At 51.6% G+C, this 25,296-nt stretch overlaps 1 protein-coding gene across 4 annotated transcripts; it reads left to right on the forward strand.

The window, feature by feature from the left end:
- Window positions 1–118: 118 nt before the first annotated feature.
- Window positions 119–24,959, forward strand: CUNH8orf74 (chromosome unknown C8orf74 homolog). 4 transcript variants are annotated; one of them, XM_027087960.1, is made up of 4 exons: window positions 119–187; window positions 1,677–1,869; window positions 21,834–22,237; window positions 24,604–24,959. In XM_027087960.1, exons 1-4 carry the CDS (start codon window positions 140–142, stop codon window positions 24,841–24,843), a joined length of 885 nt encoding a protein of 294 aa, XP_026943761.1. In that variant the 5' UTR covers window positions 119–139; the 3' UTR covers window positions 24,844–24,959. The 4 variants fall into 4 exon arrangements, 1 of the variants encoding a protein (XP_026943761.1); XR_003428967.1 differs by lacking the exons at window positions 119–187; window positions 1,677–1,869; window positions 24,604–24,959 and adding an exon at window positions 15,905–16,836 and having other exon boundaries at window positions 21,834–21,932; XR_003428965.1 differs by lacking the exons at window positions 119–187; window positions 1,677–1,869; window positions 21,834–22,237; window positions 24,604–24,959 and adding exons at window positions 15,905–16,836; window positions 18,183–19,594.
- Window positions 24,960–25,296: the final 337 nt, after the last annotated feature.

The raw sequence follows: 25,296 nt of genomic DNA on the forward strand, positions 1-25,296 counted from the left end.
TGGGACCCAGAGCCAGCTGGAGAGCAGGGCCAGAGGAAGGAGGCTGGGAGAGCCACCTCCAAGTGGGTCTTCATGACCTCACAAAGCCTGAAGCTCTGCCAGTCCTGGCTAGGTCTCCTAGCAACTGGACGTAGAGGCCATGGCACTCCTGACACCCCAGGGAGTGAAAAAAGTCTTCCAACTTCAGGTGAAGAGAACACGTGACTTTTCAAAGGGAGTGTGCTCAGATTGATCTAAGAGTGAGGTGTGTCTTCCGAGGGACCCCTGGACAGGATCTCCTGTCCCAGCACGCCAGCTCTGAGGCCCGCCCGCCACGGGTGTGTGGCCGGGGGATGCCAGGCCAAAGTCTTCCCAGCCCTTGGAGCTTGGGGCTATTTTCCGGGCCTGATGCAGCAGAGCCCGCGCGGAGGGACAGAGGAGGTGGGCGTGGAGGCACTGTGCGCCCCCCGCACTCCAAGGAGGGCCTGGGAGGCCCCAGGGGCTCGTCACAGGGGTGCCACCCTCACCAGGAGCTCCAGGGCCCTGTGAGCCCTCTGGGATTGTACGCCAACGTGTGGAGGGAGTGTGTGTGTGTGATTGTGTGTGTGGTAGAGGGTGGGGTCTGTGTCTCTAGGGCAAAGAAGGGGGCAGATTTTGATGGTTTCTCAGAACCATTTCTGAGGCCGGAAGGCATGAGCAAGGTGGGCACCTGCGGAGTGCAGAGAATCCAGCCTGCAGGGCCCGGGCCTCTGAGCTGTCCACAGAGGGGTGTCCGGGCTCTGCTGCAGACCTCAGGCAAGAAGACCCCAGGCCAGCTCTGTGCACAGGTCAGCCTCTGACCGGCAGCCTCAAACGGTTGGGGAAGGCCCCGGCCCGGGACCTGTGATTTCACCACCTTCCCTGGATCTTCCAGCCAGCTGTCCCATCAGGTGCCAACCTAGGGATCTAAAAGGGCTGCAGGGGTGGAGAGAGGAGTGACCAGGGGCTGAGACAAGGCTCTGGGCCTTACTCGGGCACCGTCTTCCATCAGTTCCCCTCCCCGCACCCCAGGGGAGCTCCAATGTTTGGTGGTTGCCCACTTCATGCCACACCTTTTCTTACCCCCTCCTTGAAAGGCACTGGATTCTCCTACATGTGTCGGTGTGATCTCTAAGAACCTTCTGGAAGGGCCAGGCGAACTCTCAAGTAAAATGAATCCTAACCTATAGAGGGGAATAAGAGGTACCCTGACCAGTCTCTATCGCCTAGCTTCACCAAGCAAGACACACTTCTCTGCTAAAGCACTGCATCTCCCAACCTCTTCTTGGCCAGTCATTTACACTTTAGTATGAATTTCATGATCAGATCGCCATCTCTGGAGCAGTTAGTTGGGAGTCGTCTCAGAGGAATGTCAAATTTTGTTTGAGGGAAGGGGAAGCAAAGATCATAATTCAGGACTTGAGGCCTGCTGGAGGTGTAGAAACCTGGAACTGCAGCAGCTAGCATGAGAACACCCAGAGGAAGGAGCAGTGCTAGAAAGGTGAGGGAAACCCGTCCAGAAATGAAAGATGAATTCTGCCCAAGCTTACTCTCATTCTGGGTCACACTTCAGGATGCTGGGGAGCATATGCTGGGCCCCCAGTAGTGTTTTGCTCAGTGACGATGGCATCCTGATTCCTCAGTCTCATCCACCACCCCTCATATATCATGCCCTGCAGAAACCAGAAGGTCGGGAGCACCTACGGAGACTGTTGAACTGGGAAGAGTTTGACGAGCTCCGAGACTCCCGCAGAAGCATCCTGCTGGACACCCTCTACGAAAGTATCATCTTCGCTGCGGACAAAGGCTTCCCCTGGGTAGAGGTGGCCCAGGTGGTCAAGTTCACAGAGGAGCTGCTCAAAGAAACCAAAGGTACGGGGCATCCAGGGCAGGAGTCAGAGAGGCTTGGGGAGGACACAGAACCCCAGGAGCTCTCCGAGGAGCCTGGAGCCCCTTCCTTTTTTTCCCTGGCATTTAGCCTCCTCGTATGCTCACAAAGAGGGTCCCCGTCCAGATTTTCTGGAAAGTGGAGCAAACAGAATGTCCTTGCTGAGTCTTATCCCTGATCTCCCTGGGGGAAACTCTTGCACCACACCAAGCTGTTCACAAAGCAACCAGGGGTGTTTGCTTTTCAGTCAGTCATTTACACTTTAGTATGAACTTCATCATTAGACCCATACCTCTGGGGCAGCTAGTAGAGAGCAGGCTCAGAGGGAAGTTAATTTTTGTTTTAGAAAAGAGAGAAGGAGGGACCATAATTTAGAATTTTTGTTTTGTTTCTGCTTAACATAAATGTGTCGCTATTCTGCTTAAAGCCCTTCATTGACTTTTCACGGTACTCCTGAGAGACTGCAAATTGCTCCCAGCATCAGTTTTTGCTCTGCTGCGTGTCTTGAGGGAATCCTCTACAGGCGTCAGCTTGCTGGCAGGGATGGGGGAACAACAGTCAGGTTATGGAGGGAGCGTCTCTCCCACCCCTACCCTGCGTTGGGCTTCAGGAGAAGAGGGTAAGCATCTCTCCCCGTGATCCATGGCACAAGGGGATGTGGCCACATCTGTCCACCCCTTAGGCTCTGAGTTGCCGATTCATCCATTTAGCAAATCCATGGCCACCATCGCAGTAATACTCGGCCAAGAATCATCAGTAGGTGCACCAGTGGGTGAATGCTTGACGGGAAATGGGATATTTACACACTTCCCAAGAACCTCACTGATTGCAAAGGGGAAAAGAACGCTTTTACAGTGAGGTAGCCTGGCAGACACCCCCTTAATCAAATGATCCATCCGTAAGAGGACACAGAATACGCTGCCGCTTGACGGGATGCAAAAGAATTAGCCAGCCTCCTTCTGTGATGGTTCTAGCAAAGACTCAGAACATGATGTCATAAAAAAAAAACACTCCCAATTAGGGGCACTGCACAAAGTCCCTCTCCTGTAAGCTTCAAAGCATTAAGGTCTTGAGAAGCAAGGAAAGATAGAGGAACTGTTCCAAACTGAAAGACACTGAGGTGACGTGTCCACTAAACACGACAGGTGGTCCCAATTTGGGTCCTTTTGCTGTAAAGAATGTTATTGGGACAGCTGGAGAAACTTGGGTCAGGTCTTGGGATTGGACAGTAGTGACGTGTCGACGGTGCTCTCCGGATTCTGGTGGCTGTGGTTATGAATGTCCTTGTGTGAGGAAATGAACACAAAAGGATCCTGGAGGGTGGGGCATTAGGTGGGTCACTTATTCTTTAAGTAGTTTGGGAAATTCTTCTTTGTACTATTTTTTTCTAGCTTCACTGAGATATAATTGACATACAATACGGTATAAGTTTAAGGTATGCGACATGCTTTGATATATGAATATATTGCGAAATAATTACCACAATAAGTTTAACGAGCATCACCTCACCTAGTTACAATTTTTTTTCTTGTGATGAGAACTTTTCAGACCTACTCGCTTGGCAACTTTCAAATATACAATACGGAATTGTTCATTATAATCACCATGCTGTACATCATATCCCCAGGACGTAATTATCTTGTAACGGAAAGTTTGTACCTTTGGCCACCTTCGCCCACTTTGCCCACATCCCAACCCATGCTTCTGGCAACCACCTATCTCTTCTCTACTTCCATGAGTTCAGTTTTCTTTACATTCCACATATAAGTTAGATCATACAATAGTTGTCTTTCTCTGACTTTTCTCCCATACCATAATGCCCTCAAAGTTCATCATGTTGTCACAAATGGTAGGATTTCCTTCTTTTATGGCTGAATAATATTCGTGTGTGTGTGTGTGTGTGTGTGTACACACATATACATATATACACACACACACACATATATAGTATATATTCACATTTTCTTTATCCATTCGTCTGTCAATGGATCCATGGGTTGTTTCCATACCTTGGCTATTGTGAATAATGCTGCAATGAACATGGGGGTCAGATATCTCTTCAAGAGTGATTTCATTTCCTTTGAATATATACCCAGAAGTGGGTTTGCTGTATCATGTGGTAGTTCTATTTTTAGTTTTTTAAGGAACCTCCATACTGTTCTCCATAGTGGCTGTATCAACGTACATTCCCACCAACAGTGCACAAGGATGCCCTTTTTTTCCACATCCTCTCCGGGGCTTGTTATCTCTTGTTTTTTTGAGGATAACCATTCTAATAGGTATGAAGTGAGATCTCACTGTGGTTTTGATTTGCATTCCCTTACGATTAGTGACGTCGAGCATCTTTTCATGTGCCTGCTGGCCATCTGTATGTCTTCTATGAGAAAAGGCGTATTCAGATACTTTCCCCATTTTTATTATTTTATTTTTAATAGTTTATTATTCGGGTGTTTGCTGCTGAGTTGTATGAGTTCTTGACATATATTGGATACTAACCCCTTATGGGACATATGGTTCGCAAATATTTCTTCACATTCTGTAGGATGGCTTTTAATTTTGTTGATCATTTCTTTTGCTGTGCAGAAGCTTTAATTTGATGCAGTCCCACCTGTTGATTTTTGCTTTTGTTGCCTTTACTTCTGGTGTCATATCCCCCAAAAAAGCATTGTTAAGATCAACGTCAAGGAGATTTCACTGTTTTCTTCTAGGAGTTTTATGGTTTCAGGCTGTACTGTTTTTTTAATAGACTTTATTTTTTAGAGCAGTTTTAAGTGCACAGCAAAATAGAGCAGAAGGTATAGAGATCACCCACAGAAACCCTGTCTCCACACACTCACAGACTCCCCCGTTGTCAATATCCCCCTCCACAGAGTGGGTACATCTGTTACAGTCCATGAGCCTACACTGATACATGATTATCATTCAAAGTCCATAGTCTACATTAAGGTTCCTGCTTGCTGTTATGCATTCTAAGGGTTTTGACAAATGTATCATGGTGTGTATCCACCATTAAAATATACAGAACGGGGCTTCCCTGGTGGCGCAGTGGTTGAGAGTCCGCCTGCCGATGCAGGGGACACGGGTTCGTGCCCCGGTCCGGGAAGATCCCACATGCCGCGGAGCGGCTGGGCCCGTGAGCCATGGCCGCTGAGCCTGCACGTCCGGAGCCTGTGCTCCGCAACGGGAGAGGCCACAACAGTGAGAGGCCCGCAAAAAAAAAAAAAAAAATATATATATATATATATATATATATATACACACACACAGAATGGTTTCACTACCCTAGAAATTCTCTGTGCTCCACCTCTTCATCCTTCCCTCCCCCTCAATGAGCAGAAGGTAGATCTTTCCACTGTCTCTGTAGTATTGCCTTTCCAGGATGTCATAGAGTTGGAATCATACAGTCTGTAGCCTTTTCAGACTGACTTCTTTCACAAGTAATGTGCATTTTAGTTTCCTACATGTCTTTACAAGGCTTGAGAGCTACTTTCTTTTAAGGGCTGAATAATATTCCAATGTCTAGATATAAGGGCTGAATAATATTCCATTGTCTAGATATATCACAGTTTATGTATCCATTCATCTACTGAAGGATATCTTGGTTACTTCCAACTTTTGGCACTTATGAATAAAGCTGCAAGAAATATCTGTAAGTTTTTGCGTGGACATAAGTTCTCAACTCCTTAGGTAGATACCAAGGAGGGTAGCTGCTGGATCATATGGTAAGAGCATGTTTAGTTTTGTAAGAAAGCACCAAACTGTCTTCCAAAGTGGCTGCATCATTTTGCATCCCCACCAGCCACGGATGTGAGTTCCCGTTGCCCCACATCCTTGCCAACATTTGGTGTTGTCAGGGTTCTAGATTCTGGCCATTCCAATAGGCATGTTGTGGTCTGTCATTGTTTTAATTTACATTTCCCTGGTGACATATGATGTGAAGCATCTTTTCATAAGCTTATTTGCCATCTGTATATCTTCTTCTGTGACATGTCTGTTAAGATTTTTACCCTTTTTTTCAGTCAGGTTTTTTTTCTTATTGTCGAATTTTAAGTGTTCTGTGTATACTTTGCCTAAGAGTCCTTGGTTAGACGTGTCTTCTGCAAGTATTTCCTCCCAGTCTGTGGCTTGTCTTCTCATTCTCCTGACACTGTCTTTTGCAGAACGGAACTTCTTGATTTTCATGAAGTCCAGATTATCAATTCTTCTTTCACGTATCATGCTTTGGGTGTTGTATATGAAAAGTCATTGCCAAACCCAAGGTCATCTAGATTTCCTCCTGTTGTCTTCTAGAAGTTTAAGAGTTTTGTATCTTACATTTAGATCTGTGACCCGTTTTGAGTTAATGATTATGAAGGGTGTACGGTCTGTGTCGATTCTTTCGTTGTTGTTTGTTTACACGTGGATGTCCACTTGCTCCAGCACCATTTGTTGAAGATTGCCTTTACGCCGCTGTACTGCTTTCACTCCTTTGTCAAAGCTCAGTCACCTATATTTGCATGGGTCTATTTCTGGGCTCTATTCTGCTCCATTGGTCTATTTGTCTATCGTTTTGCCAATATCACACTGCCTTATGTACTTCTGGGGAAACTTTTCTTTATTTTGAACAATTGTCTTAGTATGAAAGTTTTGTAATCTGTAATTTGAGGTCCCCCACTGGCCTTCTGACCAAGATCGTAAACAGCTGCGAAGCAAACAGGACTCACAATGCCTTGTCCCAGATGCACCCAGAGCTCACCCACCTGTCCTATGAGCAGCACCCGAACGTCCAGTCTCACCACTTTTCACCACGTCTTCATCCACCACCACCTCTTAACCAGTCCACGGCTTTCACATCTTGTATGTCTACACCCATTCACCAAACTGCACGGTGATTTTTTTCAGACACACATAAAATCCCATCACTCCTCTGCTTCAAGCCACTCAGTGTTCCTACCACACATATTATGTGCACTTGCATCAGCCTTTTTCTTTATTTTTTGAGCTGCCCGGGTGCCCTTCCATGTCTCTCCCCCAGGCCAGCTTTCCAACTCAGAGGTCCCAGCCTGTAGGCTTAAGCAAGACATGGCAATGCTCATGGGCTGGTTTCAGAGAAATTTCCCAGAAATCCCTGGGAAATTCATCCCACCCGAGACACCCCCTGCCCCCTCGGGGCCTTCTTGGCATGCCTCTGGGTCCCGCTCCCCACTGCTCACAGCAACGCCTGGCTACCAGAGTTCAGCCCTGTTGTTTGAGCTCCACAGTGGCTCGTGGCCAGAACAAACACTGACTGCAGGAGAAGAATGTCAGCCCCAAGCAGGTGGGAACTCGGACTCTTTCAAGTTTCCATTAGAGCCTTCCACAGGCTGAGCCCTTGAAAAACAGTTGATGATGATGCAAACCCAGCTTCAAACTGAGGAGGTTAGATTGCACTGACGCTTTCAGTATTTCTGCCTATCACATACCTTACCAGTACAGTCTATCTGTGTCTGGTAGACCTAAACCTTAGAGTTGCTAGGAGACTCGGTGATTAGAAAATGTAATTCCCTTTACTGCAGGGACACCCCTCAACCAGCCAGCGAGGTTTTCCCAGCCTTTGCTGGCACTCCAAGCGATGCAGAGCTCCCTCCTTCTGAGGCAATTCATTCCTTTATACAACCACTCTCATCATTAGGAATTCCTCCTTTAGTTACACCCGTCTTCCGCACCTTCTACCCATATGCCCGAAGTCTGTCCTCTAGAAGCAGTGGGCTGGCCCTGCAGATACTGAATGGGCTTCATACACTCTGACCATTATATCTTCATATGTTGACTGGACATCCCCAAGTGCCTTTTATCATTTTTTTTTTAAAGAGAAAAAAGGTTTATTCACAGAGAAACACACTCCATAGACAGAGTGTGGGCCATCTTGGAAGGTGAGAGAAGGCCCAAAGCACATTAGCTTTTGACTGAAGACACTGGGCAACCTCCCTTGCTCAGAATCTTCCGCTGGACTATTTCCTGTCTTTATCATTCTTAACACTGCAACATTTCCATAGACCCCTCCACCCCACCTCCCCACCCCGTTCCCCCTCTCTTTCTGCCCTTCCCTGGGCATCCTTGTGTTTGTCAATATCATTCTTTTTTTTTTTTTTTTAAATTTTATTTATTTATTTATTTATTTTTGGCTGCGTTGGGTCTTCGTTGCTCCGTGCGGACTTTCTCTAGTTGCGGCGAGCGGGGACTACTCTTCGTTGCGGTGCACGGGCTTCTCATTGCAGTGGCTTCTCTTGTTGCAGAGCACGGGCTCTAGGCACACGGGCTTCAGTAGATGCGGCACACGGGCTCAGTAGTTGTGGCTCACGGGCTCTAGAGCACAGGCTCAGTAGTTGTGGCACACGAGCTTAGTTGCTCCACGGCATGGGGGATCTTCCCGGGCCAGGGATCGAACCCGTGTCCCCTGCATTGGCAGGCGGATTCTCAACCACTGCACCACCGGGGAAGCCTGTCAATATCATTCTTAAAATATGGCACCTAGATCCAACACAACACCACCTGCGATTTGATCAATGAAGTGACCAGGGATTTTATCATCAGCCTTGTCCTGGCCATTCATATAGCCTATGGGTATATTTTCTTTATCAGCATCAACGTCACAAGCATATTGGACAGGCACTGCACCATCCCTAGCCGTTTTCCCAATCCTGTCCTTGCACGTGGCAATGACGAATGCACATGCAAGGCTTTACAATCATCCCCACTGATTCCGTCTTGTCAGTGTTGGCCCATTGTTGGCTTGTGAGATCTTAGTTCCCCAACCAGGGATCGAACCCGGGACCTTGGCAGTGAGAGCGCAGAAGCTTAACCAGCGGACCACCAGGGAATTCCCCTTCTGGCATCTTTTAACTCTTGATCCTGGGACATCCAGCTTACAAGATTTTCCTCTTACTCTTAAATCAGCTCCAAATGTGTGAAACATGGCTGGTACACACATCAAGTAGGAAGAAGCCTTTGGGTGGGCTCCCAGTGCCTGAAATTGGACTCGGCGAAGATAGCGTCCATCTGGAGGCTCCAAACCTGGAGAGAAGACTCAAATCCTAGTTCAGTCCCTTGCAGGACATGAGGTCCTGGGCAGCCACACCACCTCTGAGCCTCTAATTACACATCGAGAGAAGGAGAAAAACAAGAGCGCCCACTTCATAGGACTGAGTTTATGACGATGAAGCCCACAGCACAGCGCCTGGTGCCTCGTCAGCGCTCGGTGAGGACTGGCCCTTAGTTTCAGGAGGGACCACAAAGACCCGGAGATGCGACGGGGGTGATGTGATTCCAAGACGGCCTGATCGATCAGGTGTGGCTGGCCGTGCTTTGTGCAGATCCCGCTTCACATCAGCCTCCAAACGTCCAGGAGTCACCTCAGCCCCTTCTCAAGAGCAGCAGAGATGGTCCCAGGCCCTTTCTCCTCAGATGCGTCGCAGGGAGCAGGGCAGGACAACGGGCAGGGAGCAGGGCGCCTGGAGGTAAAGCAAACTGCAGACTCGTCCCCGAAGTGGGGCTGCAAGAAAAGACACAGATAAGACGGTCCCGGCTCCACCCCCGGCTAACGGACCCGCTGTGAGTGCCGACTCCAGCTGACTCTGGGCTTGGAGGGTGCAGAGTGTGGGTGCAGCAGGGGAGAGCCACCCGAGAACCCGGCCTCCTGAGCTAGGCCCACGCACCTCAGGCCCCGCCACGCTGTCATCAGGATGATGCCTGCTGCTGTAGAAAGCGGCCACGCTGGCCCGACATCACCCCGCAGAACCACGCCCACACTGCCTCCCAGAAACCCACAACTGGAACACTCACAAGAGCGTGAACAAGCGTATCAGTCCTCAGAGGCAGGGGTGGAATTTCAGCGGGCACCTCCTCTCTCCCCCAGACGCTCCTCCTTACTGTGCATCAGCTCCAGGCCCAGGCTGGGCCAGGCTAAAGGCCGCATAGCCGAGCAATCAGGCACCAAACTCTGCAGTCAGTAGACCTGGATTCAAGTCTGCCTCCAACACATTACTGTGCAACCTAGAGAGCAGTACTTTACCTCTCTGTGCCTTCCGTTCCTTACCTCTAAAATAGGGCCATGATAGTTCCAACTCATAGGGCGGTTGGAAAAACTAAAGAGGCAGGGCCTGCAGAGTATAATAGAGTGGGAGGCATGTAGGAAATGCTAGGAAAAGGTTAGCTCCCCGTGGAGGTGAGGCAGGCCGCACAACAGAGGCTGGCGGTCTGGGACCAGAGGTTGCTGCACGCTGCCCCGCCCCACCCCACCCCCACCCGGGGTCTTGCTGTCTGGGCCATTTCTTGTCTCTCCCTCCCCCTGTAGGCAGGACTGCAGATGGGTTCAAGTCATCAGCCCGCCTAATGGAGGTCCAGACTGGCCCCTAATGCAGCTGCCCCGCCCTCGGGCGCACTGGTGAGGAGGGCCCAGTACCCACCAGCATGAGGAGATGGTGTCTCTTCATTCCCCCTGTTAGGGGACCCTGGCCATCAGGGGCAGGAAAGTCAGATCCCAAATGAGCTCTAGTCCTTCACATCTCGTGTCCCCTTCCCCCAGGCACATCCCACCCATCACAGGTCGTGGGCCGTGGGATGCACACAGCCGGGCGGGGTGGGGGGGGCGGTCACACTGACCGGCCAGCTCACCTTCCAGCTTCTGTTTCGGCTAAAGTCGACAGTGGGCTGTCCCTCTTCTTGGAAGCTAGCTTCTCCAGGGATGAATTTTTTTTTTTTTTTGGTGGGGGTTAATCTAGGGCTAGTGATGGTTGAGTTCTGTTTGCATACTAGGTAACAAAGTTGGCAGACAGCCCTTAAGGAGGGTCATGTTTGCACAACAATGATTCAGAGCTCTGCCAGGACGGCCGCCAGCTCGGCTTATCTCCCGGCCCAATCGAGTCTCAGAACCGGGAGGGAAAGCGTGGCCCATTATTCAAAAGCATAAGCTGATTCCGTGCTGGCAAATGGCTCACCAGGACGTCCTGGTCTCAGTCCTTTAGTCGGCACCTCCTCTGCCAGCCTCCGGGAAGCCCCGGGCAGATCCCATCCTGCTGCGTCCTTGGGGCCCAGGGTGAAGTCACCAGTCTGGACACAGAAGGACAGAAGGCTGCCAGCCCCATCACGGTGGGAGGAAATCACAGGAAGCAGCAGCTCTTGCATACCCTGCCTCGGGTCCCGGAGAGGAAAGGAGAGAGATGCTGGGCCATTTGGGGACCTCGGGGAGCTGCAGAGGTTCAGGGTGCCTGGGGAAGCCCCACGATTCTTATCTCCGACGGGCACATTGCAGCAGGGGAAGCGGGTGGAGAGCAGCCTCCCCCTGCCCCAGGCTTCACTCAAGGCTGCAGGCACCCGAGCCAGCGCAGATGCTCGCCCGGGGCCTGTGACCACCTGCCCACCGTCACTTCAGCCACTTTGCAGCTTCTGCTTCGTGTCGTCATCGACATCTGGCAGCCACTGGCTTCTCTCTGGTGTTCCCCCTGGACGTCTGGGCTAGGAAGAACCCCTTTCCTGCTGGCCTGGCCCCCAAATCCTGAGTCTGGGAGGAAGTGGGCCTCAATGACCGGCTGGTGGAGGCACGAGGCGGCCAGGCGAGTGTCCGGTGAAGTGCGTCACGGCACTGGCATCTGCAGTCCTACCCACGGCCACTCCTGATTCTCCCGGAAATGTCATCCAGGCAGCTGTAGGATGGAAGGCAGCCACTCCAGCCGACCCCGACAGCCCAGGGCTGAAGGGAGGCAATGACTCCCCCAAGCTCCCTGCACAACCTCTCCCTGCCAGCGCACTCACGACCATGCCCGGGGCCACGCCACCAGCCCCCAAGCATCTGCCCACGTTGGCGAGCCTCCAGCCACTCAGGAGCGGCCCCGCAGAGAGCAGGGGCCCTTCTGTCTTCCTGAAAGGCTGCCTGTCCAGCGGCTTTCTCCTGGGCAGCCCAAACCCCACGCCTTTCAGACCAAACCTGGAGGAGAGGCCTTTGGAGGCAACTTTGCTGATGGAGAGTGGAAGTTTCCACAGAAGCCGCTGACTGAGATCTTAGAGCATCTCTTGGGGCAAAGGTACAGCTCTCATTCCAGAGATCCCTCCCTGAGCGTATTCATTTGCTCGGGCTGCCGTAATCAAGTTCTGCAGACTGAGCGCTTTCAACTATAGCAATGTGTTTTCTCATCGTTCTGGAGGTTGAAGTCCAAGATCAAGGCCTGAGCAAGGCTGCTTTCTTCCAAGGCCTCTCTCCTCGGCCTGTGGCCTCATTCTGTATCTCACATGGCCCTTCTGTGTATCTTGTCCTAATCTCTTCTTATAAACGCATCAGTCTATTGGATTAGGGCCACCCACATGACCTCATTTAACCTTAATGCCCTCTGTAAAGACGCTATCTCCAAGTTCAGTCACATGCTGAGGGGCTGGGGCTTAGGATTTCAACATATGCATTGGACGGAGGCGAGGGGGCGTGGGGGGCACTGTGTTAACACAGCCCCTGACACCGAGTGGGGTCACAGCCCACCAGGAGAGGATGAGCCCGTCAGTCGGCCAGAAATCAAAACCATGCCATGGAACCTTCCCCAACGTTCCCTGAGGGGCTATCCCTGCTGCGTAGGGGGACACAGAGATCCTGGCATTTCCGCATGTAGCCTCTGTAAGCCTCACTGTGACCTTGCATCGTGGGCATTATTTTAAAGATGAAGGAACTGAGGCCCAGAGAGTTTAACCAGCTTGCCCCAGGTCAAAGTGGAGTCAGGATTTGAACCCAGGTCTGTCTGACAGCAGAGCACACCCCCTACCCCGCCCTCCCGCCTCCACCCCTGGCCATGCGACCTTCCATCTTGACCTGAGGGATCTGTACACAGGGCACGTAAGAAGCTGAGGAGCCCCCAGCCCTGCGGTGAGTGGAACGAGGCTGCTGGCATGCCGGGGGAGCTGAGCACCTGGAAAGCCAGGTGGCACACCTGGGGACTGGGTTCCTGACTTGGTCACCTGGAGCTACTCCCAGCACGAGCCTGGGATCCTGGCCCCAGCAGGACGGCTCCGATGCGGCGGGTGGCGTAGGCCCAGCCCAGAGGGGTGAGCTGTGCCCGTCGGCTAATGTGTTCTTGCATGGATGTGCCCGAGTGTGGGTAGGTGGTACTGGTGCCCTGGGGACCAGAGCTCTGGCCCTTTGGAATGACTCCCTGTTCTCCCTCTAACTTCCCACGTTCTTCCTCGGTCGGCTGGACGTGTTGGCCGGTCTCTGAGCTCCCCAGCAGCAGAGGGGACAAGGGACGGGTAAGAAGTTGCCAACTTTTAGTCTCAGTACAGTGCCCTGTCCCTGAGACGGTGGGATTAGGTGGTCATTTTCATCTCGGGGATGATGACGATGAGGAGGAGGATGAAATCCAAAGTCAGAGGCCCCTCACCAAACTTGAGGTGGCTGCAGAGGGCACACACGATGCCCTAGATGTGGCTACAGGGGACTGTCAGCTCAGTGGAAATCACCATGGCTTCTTAGAGTCAAGAGGACCCGAGAGGTCACCTGATCCAAGGCCCCTCCCACCACACACACACACACACACACACACACACACATTATTCAGGATTTCTCTCCCCAGCTAAATGCCTCCTCACTTCTCCGCTGATAAAGCTCTTGCTTCTAGAAATTTCTTCCTGCTTCTGAACTGATATCTGTCTCTTTGAGCCTTCCGCCTGTTGGCTCCCGTTCTGACCTCCGAACCCTCCCAAATCAGCTTAATCCTGCTCCACTCACTCAGCCATTGTCCAGCAAGCATCGCCCGAGCACCGCGCCAGGACGTGGAGAAGAGCGGACATCCACTCAGCAGTCCTGTCATACAAGCCCTCCACGTGGATCATCGCATTTAATGTTCACACCAAGCTCTGTTGGGTGGGTACTACTGTCCCCATTTCGTGATGATGCAACTGAGGTTCAGAGAGGTTAGGTAACTTGCAAATCGTCACACAGTAAAAAACAAAACCAGCATTAACCCTGAGATCATCTGGCCCCAGAGTTTTGGCAGTCCTTCTTGCCAAAGTCCTTTAGCATTAGCCAACTTCTTGAGGAATGGGGGTGAGGGGTGCATTTGCTAAGCAGACAAGGCAGGGGGCCACTATGGACAAAGAGAAGAACTTGGGCAAAAGCCCATGACAGTCTTTAAAATACCCGACCCTGTGTTTGCCCTTTGAGTCCCAGGAAAGTGAACAGGGAGAAACTCTCTAAAAGGACAACAAAGTCTTTCTAAATCTTAATGTGTAGGTAGATTTTTCCTTTAATGTGACTATTGGTTTATGTTTAAAACAAACACAAAAGACCTAGTGAACGGGAAAACAGCAGGGTACTTGCTCAAAAAATTAAACATACACTTATCCTATGATCCAGCAATTCCACTTCTGGGTATATACCCAAAAAAAGTGAAAGTGGGGACTGGAACAGATATTTGTACACCCTTGTTCACGGCAGCATTACTCACAGTAGCCAAACAGTAGAAGAAACCCATCAACAGATGAACGGATAACCAAAATATGGTCTGTTCATACAATGGAATATTATTCAACTTTCAAAAGGAAGGAAATTTTGACACATGCTACAACATGGATGAACCTTGAGGACATTCTGCTAAAGGAAAGAAACCAGTCACAAGAAGATAAATACTGCATGATTCCATTTCTATGAGGTACCTAGGGTGATCAGATTTGTAGAGACAAAGTAGAACTTAGAGTTGCCAGGGGCTGGGAGGAGAAGGTAAATGGGGACTTAGTGTTTAATGGGGAGAGAGTGTCATGTTTGCAAGATGAAAAAAGTCCTGGAGGTGGATGGTGGTGATGGCTACACAACAGTGCAAATGGACTTAATGCCACCGAACTGTGCACTTAAAAATGATTAAAATGGTAAATTTTATGTCGTGTATAGTTTACCACAATAAAATTAAAATTAAAATGCCCTAGTGGAAGTACTGTACTTCTGTATATGTCATATCTTCTGTTCACTCCTCAAAAATACTTCAGGAGCTGAGGTGTACTCGCCTTGGAGCTGGGGAATCTGGGTTGGAGCCCTGATTTTGCATAGGTCCACTAAGCGTCAGTTTCCTCATCTGTTAAATGACAGCAGTCACCTCTATTATGAGTTGATTATGACCAATTAAATAAATTGATGGATAATTAAATGCTTTAAAACTCTAAAGTAGCATGCCAGGGTAGGCTGGTTGTATTATTATTTACTGAGAGCTGAACACTGGGCAACAGCTACACGTCCAGAGTTTTTTTGGAAAGATCCTCTGGAATTGGGAAATCTGGTCCATTCGAGCAGGTTCCTGCCACTGAGGAGCTCACAGTAGCAGGGAGAGAGAGAAGAGAATGCTCCAGAGTTGTTGGGGAGAGCTATGAACTATTGGGTTATTCGGTAAATGGTCTAACCAGAAGAGTTGCCCCTTCCTCTACCCTCTGAACCCCCTAACTGGGGACAGCCAACTCCCAGCCATCCTTTGACCTCAGCAGCCGGTGTGGCCAGGAGAAAAAGCACGTCAGCATCCATGACCCACCCCCAGCAAGGTAGAGAGAGCTTCCAGGTGAGGATCCAGGAGGGAGAGGATTGAATGCTCCTCTAGGAATGCATTGCCCGAGGAGCACGCGGGATCCTCTGGAAAGCCAGATTTATCCCAGAATAGCTCACAGTCCCCGGGGAGCTGGAGGCCACGCCTAGGATCTTCACGATGACGATGCTGACAACCACGTGATGTACTGAGTGCCCCCGTGTACCTGGCACTTCGGAAAGTTCCATCACATATGCCCACATCTAACCCCACGAGGTAGACTTTTTTGTTGTTTTGGGTTTTGTTTGCGGTACGCGGGCCTCTCTGTTGTAGCCTCTCCCATTGCAGAGCACAGGCTCCAGACGCGCAGGCTCAGCGGCCATGGCTCACGGGCCCAGTTGCTCCGTGGCATGTGGGATCCTCCCTGACCGGGGCACGAACCCGCGTCCCCTGCATCGGCAGGCGGATTCTCAACCGCTGCGCCACCAGGGAAGCCCGAGGTAGACGTTTTTATTGCCTCCATTTTACAGATGAGAACACTGATGTCCAGAGAGGCAAAATAACTCGCACAAGTGGTTAAGAAGCAGAAGCAGGCTGTGAGCCCACAGCTGTCTGAACCCCCAGTCTGTGCTTCTTAAAACCACACCAGGCTCTAAGGAACGGCCCCAGCGTCAAGGCCATCTTCAGGCCAGGGGTGCCCTGGGCTCACTGGGGGCCTCCTCGTGACTGTGAATGGTGCCTGAAAACAGAGCACGTGGCTGGCAAGGTGCAGTACGACCAGATCCTTGGTACGGTGGTCAGAGTGCTGACTGGTCAGCGGCCCTCAACATCCAGGCGAGACCCTCCACCAGCAAAAAGATTACAACTCGCTGAAGGTTCAGATGATGGTTAGCATTTTTTAGAAATAAAATATCTGTTCATTAAGGTATGCACATTGTTTTTTAGACATAGGGCTATTGCACACGTAAGAGGCTACACTATAGTGTAAATATAACTTGCATACGCACTGGGAAACTCGCTTTATGGCAATATTCGCTTCATTGCAGCGGTCTGCAACTGAACCCGAAATATCTCCAAGGTCTGCCTGTATTTGCCTCAACTAAATCTAAGAAACATCGCATAGGCTCAACCCTTTTTGGCCGTTTGCTGAGCCTATTAGCATATTTTGCTGAGCTCATTAGCATATTCAGGACATCTGTTTAATTTCCCTGGATCCAGCATGTGTTCAAGGCCATGCATTTTTATGTAACACCTGTTGCAAAACAACCTTTGGAAAACCGGCCCTTCCGGTGTCCATCTCCAGGGTCTACAAAGCAAGCCCAAGCCTCTTAGGTCTGGTTGCTGAGAGGGGCCTTGCCCGGTCAGGCTGGGGTTGGAATTCTGGCTCTGCCACTCGCCAGCTGTGCGCCCTGCAGCAAATCCCTTGACCTCTTGGAGCCTCAGTTTCTCTCACAGGTGAAGTGGGGATGGTGGCTACATCCGCTCACCTTGCTGGGAGGCGTTGGGCGGAGCCTGAGATGACGCAGGGCGTGCGGGCCACAGAGGGAGCCCCCCCGAACAAGAGTCCTCTCCCCGCCAAAGAAAACACATCCCTTCTGAGCTGGCAAGGGCGCCGCGGGGCGGATGAGTTTGGCAGAACCTTTTCAAGAGCAGAAAGGGGGCGGGGAGCAGCATTCCGGACCCCGGATGGGGGTGGAGGGTGAAGCGGCGGGCTTTCCTTTCCCACCATCCCAGGCTGCCCTGATAGGTGCTCGGGTATTGGGAAGGGTAAGCCGGGCCAGGCTGCAGCCTGACTGGGTTCCTCCCCTCACAACCAAGGCAGGGGCAAACAAACTGGTTTGTCATGGGGCACCAGTGGCAGCTGGATCCTCCCCTTCACCCACCCGAAGGAACAGCCCCTCTTCTCCTTTCCCAAGCCCCCAGGATGCACCCCTGTGCTCGCCCTCGCCCAGCCCCAGACCCAGCCCGTGAGGGATGGGCGGGAGGGAGCCCAGAGCGCCCCATCCAGGCCCAGTGCCTTGTTGCCCTGATTCTGGAGCAACTGGGCTATTCCACCCACGCTCTGGCCCCGCGCTCCCCTCCGCCCCTCCCCTGTACTCGGTGCAGGTACTGGCCTCCAGGCCCTTGCGGACCGTCTTCAGGAAGTTCCTAGCAGCCAATGCAAATGAAGGCCACACCCTGTAATTGAAGAGCAACTTGCAAGGACAGATCTGTCCTCCCGAAGCCAGAGGCTTCTCCCTGAGACTTAATCCTTGGCTCTCTGAGTCATCAGGGGCTTCTCAACCCATGACAAATGGAGGGTGGTCTGGGGGCCAAGTGTCAGCTTGGGACACTGAGCCAGCTTGGGACAATTTTTGCTGGAAACCAGAACTGGTCCAAAGAATGTCTTGGGGCTGAAAGTTAGAATCCAGCCCAGGGGTCCTTCCCTGTTGACCCGGGACAAGGCCCACACTTGTGTTCTATGGCTGAGGCCACGGCCAAGCCCGTAGGAGGGCATCTGCCAGGATGACAGGCAGCTGGGATACCTGTGGGTGTTAGCGCGACGGGGTTCGCGCACTTGATTCAAACCTGGGCTCCATGCGTGGCTGCCAGGGCCGAGTGCAGAAGACCAGGGCTGGCCTAGCCGAACGAGGCAGCCGGGGCTGCCCATATCTGGAGGGTGCAGGTGACCCCAGCCCCACGTGCTGCCTGGCCAGGTGGGAGGAGGAGCAGGGTGCCTTCCTGCAAATCCAGTTCCTCAGAGCCCAGAGAAGTTTCCATGATTCACCTCACCAAGTTCACACAAAGATGCCTCCAAACAGGCCTCAAGTCCAGCTTTGATTATCAGAGACCGATGACCCCACACTGCTGCCTGCCCTCTGGGACACCTTCACTGGCCGTCCCCGCCGTCCTCCACGTACTATCCTACGGAAATACCTGCCTGACATCTCGCTTCTCAGCTTAATGCCTCTGAGTGGTCCGCAGCTCTGAGCCGAGATTCTTCACTTTTCCTGTAGGAATTTGATGAGTCTCTCTAACGTGCACTCTCCCCAGAAAAAATGTGCATATGCAAAATTCGAGATGCAATTCCGGGGTCCCGGTCAGTCCTGAAGCCCTTCCTCGGATGTCCTTGCGTTTCGTGAATTCCGGTTCAAGAGCCCAGCTTCTGTGACGAAGCCCAGCTCTCTCATGTGACCTACACAGCTTGTTACCCTCTGCAGACTGAAGACCTCAGGCCGTCTGTCCCCCAGCCCAGTCCCCCAGACTTCAGCCTTGCCTCCCAGAAACTCTGAACCAGGTGTGGATCCCTGCACCTGCCCCTCTGCTTCTACGAGTTCCACTTTTTTAGATTCCGTATACAAGCAGAATCACACAGTATTTATCTTTCTGTGTCTTGCTTATTTCAATCAGCTTAATCTCCTTCAGGTCCATCCATGTTGTTGCCAATGACAGGATTTCCTTCTTTTTTAAGGCTGAATAGTATTCCATTGTGTGTGTGTGTGTGTGTGTGTGTGTGTGTGTGTATCACAACTTCTTTAACCATGCATTCGTCTACAGACATGGCAGACACTTAGGCTGTTTCCGTATCTCGGCTCTTGTAAATAATGCCATGAACATGGGGGTGCAGATATCTCTTCAAGACCCTGATTTCATTTCTTTGGGTATATACTTAGAAGTGGGATTGCTGGATCCTTCTGAGAAGCCATTTTAGATGTTCTTCCCTAACTGCCCACTGCTATCGAATTTTAATATCCTAGGTATTCTGTATATCTGATGATATACTATATGTATATCTGTTTTATACACATAAAGTTTACCTTTTATATTCGATGCAAAGTTAAAGATGACTAAATAACATTTGAAAGTTAGATTAAAAACTGAAAAGCTGTCAACGTTGAACTTAACTATACTTTCTGAGTAAATTTTAATGTGACTTATTTATGTGCGTAAATTGTCAAATTATGTAGACAAAGAAGAATGTATACAAACATATAATGATGAGAGCAATGCAAGCAAGTCTTAAAATGTCATTCAAAACTGTTATTTTTCTGGCAAAACAATGGACAAAATTAATTTCTTAAAAACTATTTTCAGTAAATTTAACTTTCAACTTTTGCTTAATACAGGAAGGTAACCAGTTGATAAGGCTGTGGTGTGGGGTGGAGTGGTCTGGGAGGCCCCTGTGAGAAACAGTGGGACCCACCGGATGCTCTCTAGCCTGCCAACCTTCCAACCCCCAGCCTTTCATTTCCTCAAATGGGCCACGCTTTATCCAACCACAGGGCCTTTGCACAGGCTGTTTCCCCTCTCTGCTTTCATTCTTTTCCACCTCTCTTTGCCCAGTAACTCCTCTGACACTCCCCATCTCAGCTCCTTCACCACTTCCTCAGGGAACTGCTCCCCGATTTCCCTGAGAAAGTCACTTCTTTCTACTGTGCACCTGCCCAGCCCTACGTAGCCCTGAGCAGGGTTATACTATCTGTGTGTTTCCCCCCAGCCTTTCACCACCTTCCTGGACCATAAATGGGTTCTTGACACATGGAAAGAAGGCCCCTAACGAATATTTGTTGAAGGGATAAATGAACAGCTCCTTCACCACACTTCACATGTCAGAATGTGTTCATTTACTCACTGGATACCTATCGGCCCCTACTGAGCACAGAGCTCTGAGTTGGGGGCTGAGAACAAAGAGGGGATGTCATCTGTTCAACAGTCTCCTCTTCCACAGACTGGAAGGTCTCTGAGGACAGGGGTCACAACAGAGGTAAATGTCCCACGCTTATCATATACTCTTGGTGTCCCCCGCTCCCACTCCCCAAGGGTCCCCAGGAAGAGCCTGGGAGTCGGGCAGGCCTCTATCCCCCTCCACATCTGGCCATCAGTCCTGCCACTCAAATCTGCCCCTTCTGCCCATGCCTGCTGACCTGGCACTCCAGTCCGGACTGGGCCGCAGTCTGCCCACAGGCCACCATGTAACCAGAGTCTCCCTGGGCAAGCCCTGCACTGCCTGCGGTACAAAGCCCTGGCTTCTGAACACAGCACTCAAGGCCCTCCCGTGTGCTTTCCACCCACCTCTCCACTCAACGCTTGCCGTTTTCTGCCTCTACATTCAGGTGCCGACAACAACACACTCGGTCTTGTTCCCCACCCGTGCCATGTGGCTGCTTGCCCCTCTGATCTCGCTTACACTGTACCCAGGCCATGCCTCCCCCACCACCTTTGCTGGCTCAGTCCTGCTCAGCTTCTGAGATGTCACTCACGCATCGTCTTCTCCAGGAGAACCCATCCTTAGCTGAGCATTCCTCATCACCCGATTCTGGTCCTCTTTACACGTGTATTAACGTTTGCTCGTGTATCTCTCCTGTGAGAACTTTGAGGGCAAGAGCTGCATCTGATAAGACGCATGATAATATTGCTAGAACCTAGCATAGTGCCTAGTAGTTAATAGGCCCCCAGTAACAGTTTGACAAATTAATTGTTGATTGATGGAGAGATGATGAATAGATGATGAGCGACTGGATGGTTGGATAGATGGAGAGATGGATGAATGGAGAGATGGATGGGTGGGTGGGTAGACGGATAATGGATGGATGGGTGGATAGATGAATGGGTGGAATCCCCCAAAGCCTGTGCCCAAGCTCCTGATCTGAAGAGCTGACCCTGAGTCAGGGGGCGGGTGAGACTTGGCCGAGTTCACAGTGCGCCTCGGGGACGGCATCCGTGTGAGGACTCAGGTCTCCTCGCACACTGGGGCCAGGGTCATTCTCTGTCCCTTGTTCTGCCCTCTCCCTGCCCGGGGTCCGTTCACAGGACACGCACCTCGTTTAGCTGCGACCCTTTAATGAACCATCCCTGTCTTAAGACGCAATCATACGCCGGAGAGAGTCCTGCCCCAGCCCCAACCACACCCCTACCCCGGGCTTCTGACAGGCTTGTGAACAAGAGGCGTGAAAGGGAGGACATGGGAGAAGGCGGTTTACCCTCCAAGGAGCGTTGCCCGGTGCTACCCTCAGAAATGATTGATCTCTGCGCGGTCTAAGCAACACTTGCCGAACTCTGTGACCCAAGTCACCAATATAATGTCTCTCCAATCATCTCATGCTCCATTCGATTCAGAATCCTTTTTTATACCCTCATCTCCTTCCCAAAGGGTTTGAAGTGGAAACAACATAAAGCACAGCTGAAATAAGTCTTTAAAACAAGAGTTACGTGTCAAAATAGAGATAAGGCGTGAGATAACCATATCAGAACAAATGGGATAAAGGTAAGCTACTGCATAGAATTGCCTCTGAGCATCCCAGAGGCCAAGGTAAAAGGGGAAACATGATGCACTCCACGGCTTTCAAGACCTAATAGATGGTGACATAGAATAGCTGGTAGGACGTGGACTCTGGGGTCCAAGTCTATCAATCAGCCATCAAGGCAGCTTCAGCCCCATTCACACTCGATGCCCGGCCCCTCTGTGCCCACAGGCTGCTCCACCACTGAGGCTGTGACAATCCTGGGGAACAAGCTCAGAGACTACCGGGGGCAGTTGAACACCACCCACCTGCTGGCCCAGTGCGACTACTTCCACAACACGTTCATCCGCCACTACAAACTCTACCAGTACGTCCTTGGCCAGGACCAGGACGTCAAGCTGACCGTCACTCACCTGGAGGTGTATGTACCGCCTCAGCCCCTCCCGCTGGCTGCGGGCAAGGACCAGGCCGTCTGGAAGCACGAACAGCGGGTGGTGGAGCTCAGCGCGGCCGAGGTGCAGAAGAGGGCCTACATGCTGCAGCTGAAGGAGGCCCTGCAACTAGAGCAGCAGCACCTGTTGCAGGAGCTGCTCCCGGAGCTGCCCAGGTGGCAGCACCATGTCCTGAAGAGAGAGGTGAGGTGGGGTCCTTGGGGCGGGAGGAGGCTCGCCTGCCCCCCACCAACGTCCTTTCCCACAAAGAGGACGTCCGGGCTGGACCCTGAGGCCCACAAGAGGTCCACACACCAGGAGGGGGCAGAAGGGGACAGGCTTTGCGTGCACGTTTCATGAAACATCCCTGAGATGTATAATTCGTGGCCCCATTTTAGTGATGAGACAACTGAGGCTCGGAGACTTTACTTGCCTGGCCCAAGGTCCCCAAGCTAGCCTGTGGTAGAGTTTACATTTGGACTGAGGTCTGGCTGGCCCCAAAGTCCAAGTCCTTTCCACTGCAGATTCTGCCAAAAGAGCCCCTAGGCTGCGAACCACCATAGACTTCCTCAGTGCCCTTCGTCTGCTGCAGAGCCAGCGTCCATGGAGGATGCCCGGGCGGGGCGGGGAGTGGGGGAAAGAAGGAAGGGCCGTAGGGGACAGACAGCTCAGGGCAGTGATGTGATGAGGAGGGGGAGGGGCGGAGCCAGCGGCCCAGGGGTGTGTGTGGAGCTAGGAAACTGGCTGCCCTCTTGGCAGGTCTTAAGGACTCCTGGGGCTCCAGGAGCCAGAGTCCCTGATGCCCAGCTCTTCAATAAATGGCTACTAGCTTTGTCCTAGGGCAGCCAACTCCTTGAGGGCCTGGCCGAGTCTAAATTCATTTTTTAACTATATGTAGGCACTGATAGCATCACTGTTGCTTGTTTTTGAACACAGGGACAAGTATGTGCGTGTGTGTATGTATGTGTGCGTGTGTCAGGGAGGTTTGAGCTGGGGTGGGAATGGGGAGTCTCAGCGACTCTGTGTTCCAAAAGCGTCCTGGTTCTGAATTGTCAGCCAAAGAGTGGGTGGCTTTGGGACGCATTCCTTTAAATATGCATAAAACATTGGGGAAATCTCTAAACAACAATTAATACAATGGAACGAATGATACTCTTCTAAGTTTAAGTCTTCCCGGTAAATAGCGCATCGGCTGCCCTTCATGCATTGAGCGGGGACCCAACAGAACACAAGCAGCAGCCTATCTCCACCTCCTTCAAGGGACCTTCCAAGATACGTGGGCAAGGCCACGGGTGGAAGGGGCCGCCTCCCCTCCTGCTGCCCCCAGCTCCCCTGCAGGCCTCCATTATCAGGCCTGCTGGTCCCTGCCAGGTGGAGCTTGTAGGCTAGAGTCCCCTCCGCTCTGTGGCCCTGAGCGGGGGACACTCAACACCGCAGGATAAACATAGTGCGTCTTCTCGGAGCCCAATCCTCCCCAACGCCCTAGGGGAAGAACGCTATTTTTCTAGGGCAAATGTGAGATTTTGCATGGGATTCTAAGTTAAAATACGAGATCTCAAAACAATGACTTGTAGGTAACCAGATACTCAAGGTATGTCCCCTGACACTCCCAGAACAAGCATGACCTCTCCGCTACTGATTGGTTGCTTGGGCAGGGAACTTGGAGAAACACAGTTACACGGTCCCTGTCGCCAGGATTTTATGATGCCATGATCCTGATTGCGATGACAGGGTCTCCTGTTGAAGCTGGCGCGTGGTGGCTGAGTTTTCATTCTTCCCCAGTCTGGCTAGTTGGGTGACACACCCATCCTCTGAGCGATTTCCCCTGACCCCTCCGATGAAGCCTGCAACTGGTGCTTTGAGATGTGAGAATGAGATGAGGGCAGAAGAGGAAGGAAGGGGGCTGGCATCTAAATGGAGCTTAACCAGGGACTTCCCTGGTGGTCCAGTAGTTATGACTCTGAGCTTCCACCGCAGGGGGTGCCGTTTGGATCCCCAGTCGGGAACCTAAGATCCCACATACCATGCTGCGGGGCCCAGAGAAAATAAAATCTGGAACTTAACCAGAAAGTAGGGGATATGGGGCTGGCCTCCGAGCCCAGAGCAGTGTGAACAATAAATGACACACTCAAATGGGGTGATTGCCACAGTACGCCTGAAGGAAGGAGAGAAGAAGCAAAAAGAGAGCTGTAGGAGAGGGCCACAGGGAGGGAAGTGCATCTGCAGGTAGAGGACCATGGCGACGTCCAACCCCAGCTGGCCGGCAGGAAGGTGAGAGACTTCCTCGTCTCCCCACCCTCAGATCTCCTGCCAGGGTCTCCCATTGGCTGAACTCAGCCAGCAGCCACAGGTCAAGGGAGCTGGTTGATGCAGACCTTTAAGTCAGCCTCCCAGGGCACAGAGTGGGGTGGAGACAGATGGAGAGTAGGTCTGGGGGGGGATGGAAGATGCCAGCACACTGAGAAAGGAGGCGGCTGTGTTGAGAAGTTGCAACTGCGGTGGGACTGTGTCTGCAGACGGCCTGAGCCTCCCCCAGGCCCTGCTCACCAGCCACATTCCGTTTCTTTCAGGAGCTAGAAAATCTCATCAACGAGGCCATTCACATCCAGATTGAATGCCTGAAGGAGCTGCTGCAGTGTGAGATACAGACAACCTTTGATATTTTGGACCTGAAACTGCAGAAGAAGACTCTAAACCTCAACGCTCCCACCCCTTCCCCGCTCCCCGTCACGGGCCAGTCAGGCCAAGATAAAGCTCTTAATTTGTACAAAGCAAACAAAGGGAGGAAAGCAAAAGCCAAGAAGATGTAGGAGGCCCCGGTGACCACGGTCTGAAGACTGATTGAGGAAGAGCCACTGATGATGGAAAAGGATATGTGGTGTGCTCAGCGCCCCAAAGATCAGAGGTTTCTAGCAATTCAAAGAAATAAAACAACGCTCATCATATTTTCTCTGTCTTCTTGCTGGAAACCATCTTACACCCCGTGAAAGTCCAACCCAAATGGATTTTCCTTGCGTAGAGGAGAGGGCTGTCCTGTAAGCCCAGGCAAACATCATTGACTAAGCCTGAGCTCACACATGGACGACAGAACAGCCCCCAGAGGGTTTCAGCAGGTAAGAGGGAGGGCAACACCGGATGCCAGGGAGGACCTGCAGCCAGCACAGTGGGTGGAAACAGGTGCTGGGACGCCTTCCTCCCTGAGGTTTGTACAAGGCGATCTGTCGCGTGCAGCCTGCCCTGCCTGCCGGGTCTCCTGCTGGGGG

The sequence above is a fragment of the Aethalodelphis obliquidens genome, unplaced genomic scaffold, assembly GCF_003676395.1.
Source record: "Aethalodelphis obliquidens isolate GAN/ISIS:26980383/991018 unplaced genomic scaffold, ASM367639v1 scaffold61, whole genome shotgun sequence".
In the NCBI taxonomy this organism is placed as follows: domain Eukaryota; kingdom Metazoa; phylum Chordata; class Mammalia; order Artiodactyla; family Delphinidae; genus Aethalodelphis; species Aethalodelphis obliquidens.

Excerpts from the sequence above, each read along its gene's own strand:
- CUNH8orf74 (XM_027087960.1), top strand. The coding sequence starts at position 140 with ATGGCACTCCTGACACCCCAGGGAGTGAAAAAAGTCTTCCAACTTCAG. Across the intron at positions 188-1,676 it reads AAAAAGTCTTCCAACTTCAG|AAACCAGAAGGTCGGGAGCA; the intron begins GTGAAGAGAACA and ends CATGCCCTGCAG. Across the intron at positions 1,870-21,833 it reads GCTGCTCAAAGAAACCAAAG|GCTGCTCCACCACTGAGGCT; the intron begins GTACGGGGCATC and ends CTGTGCCCACAG.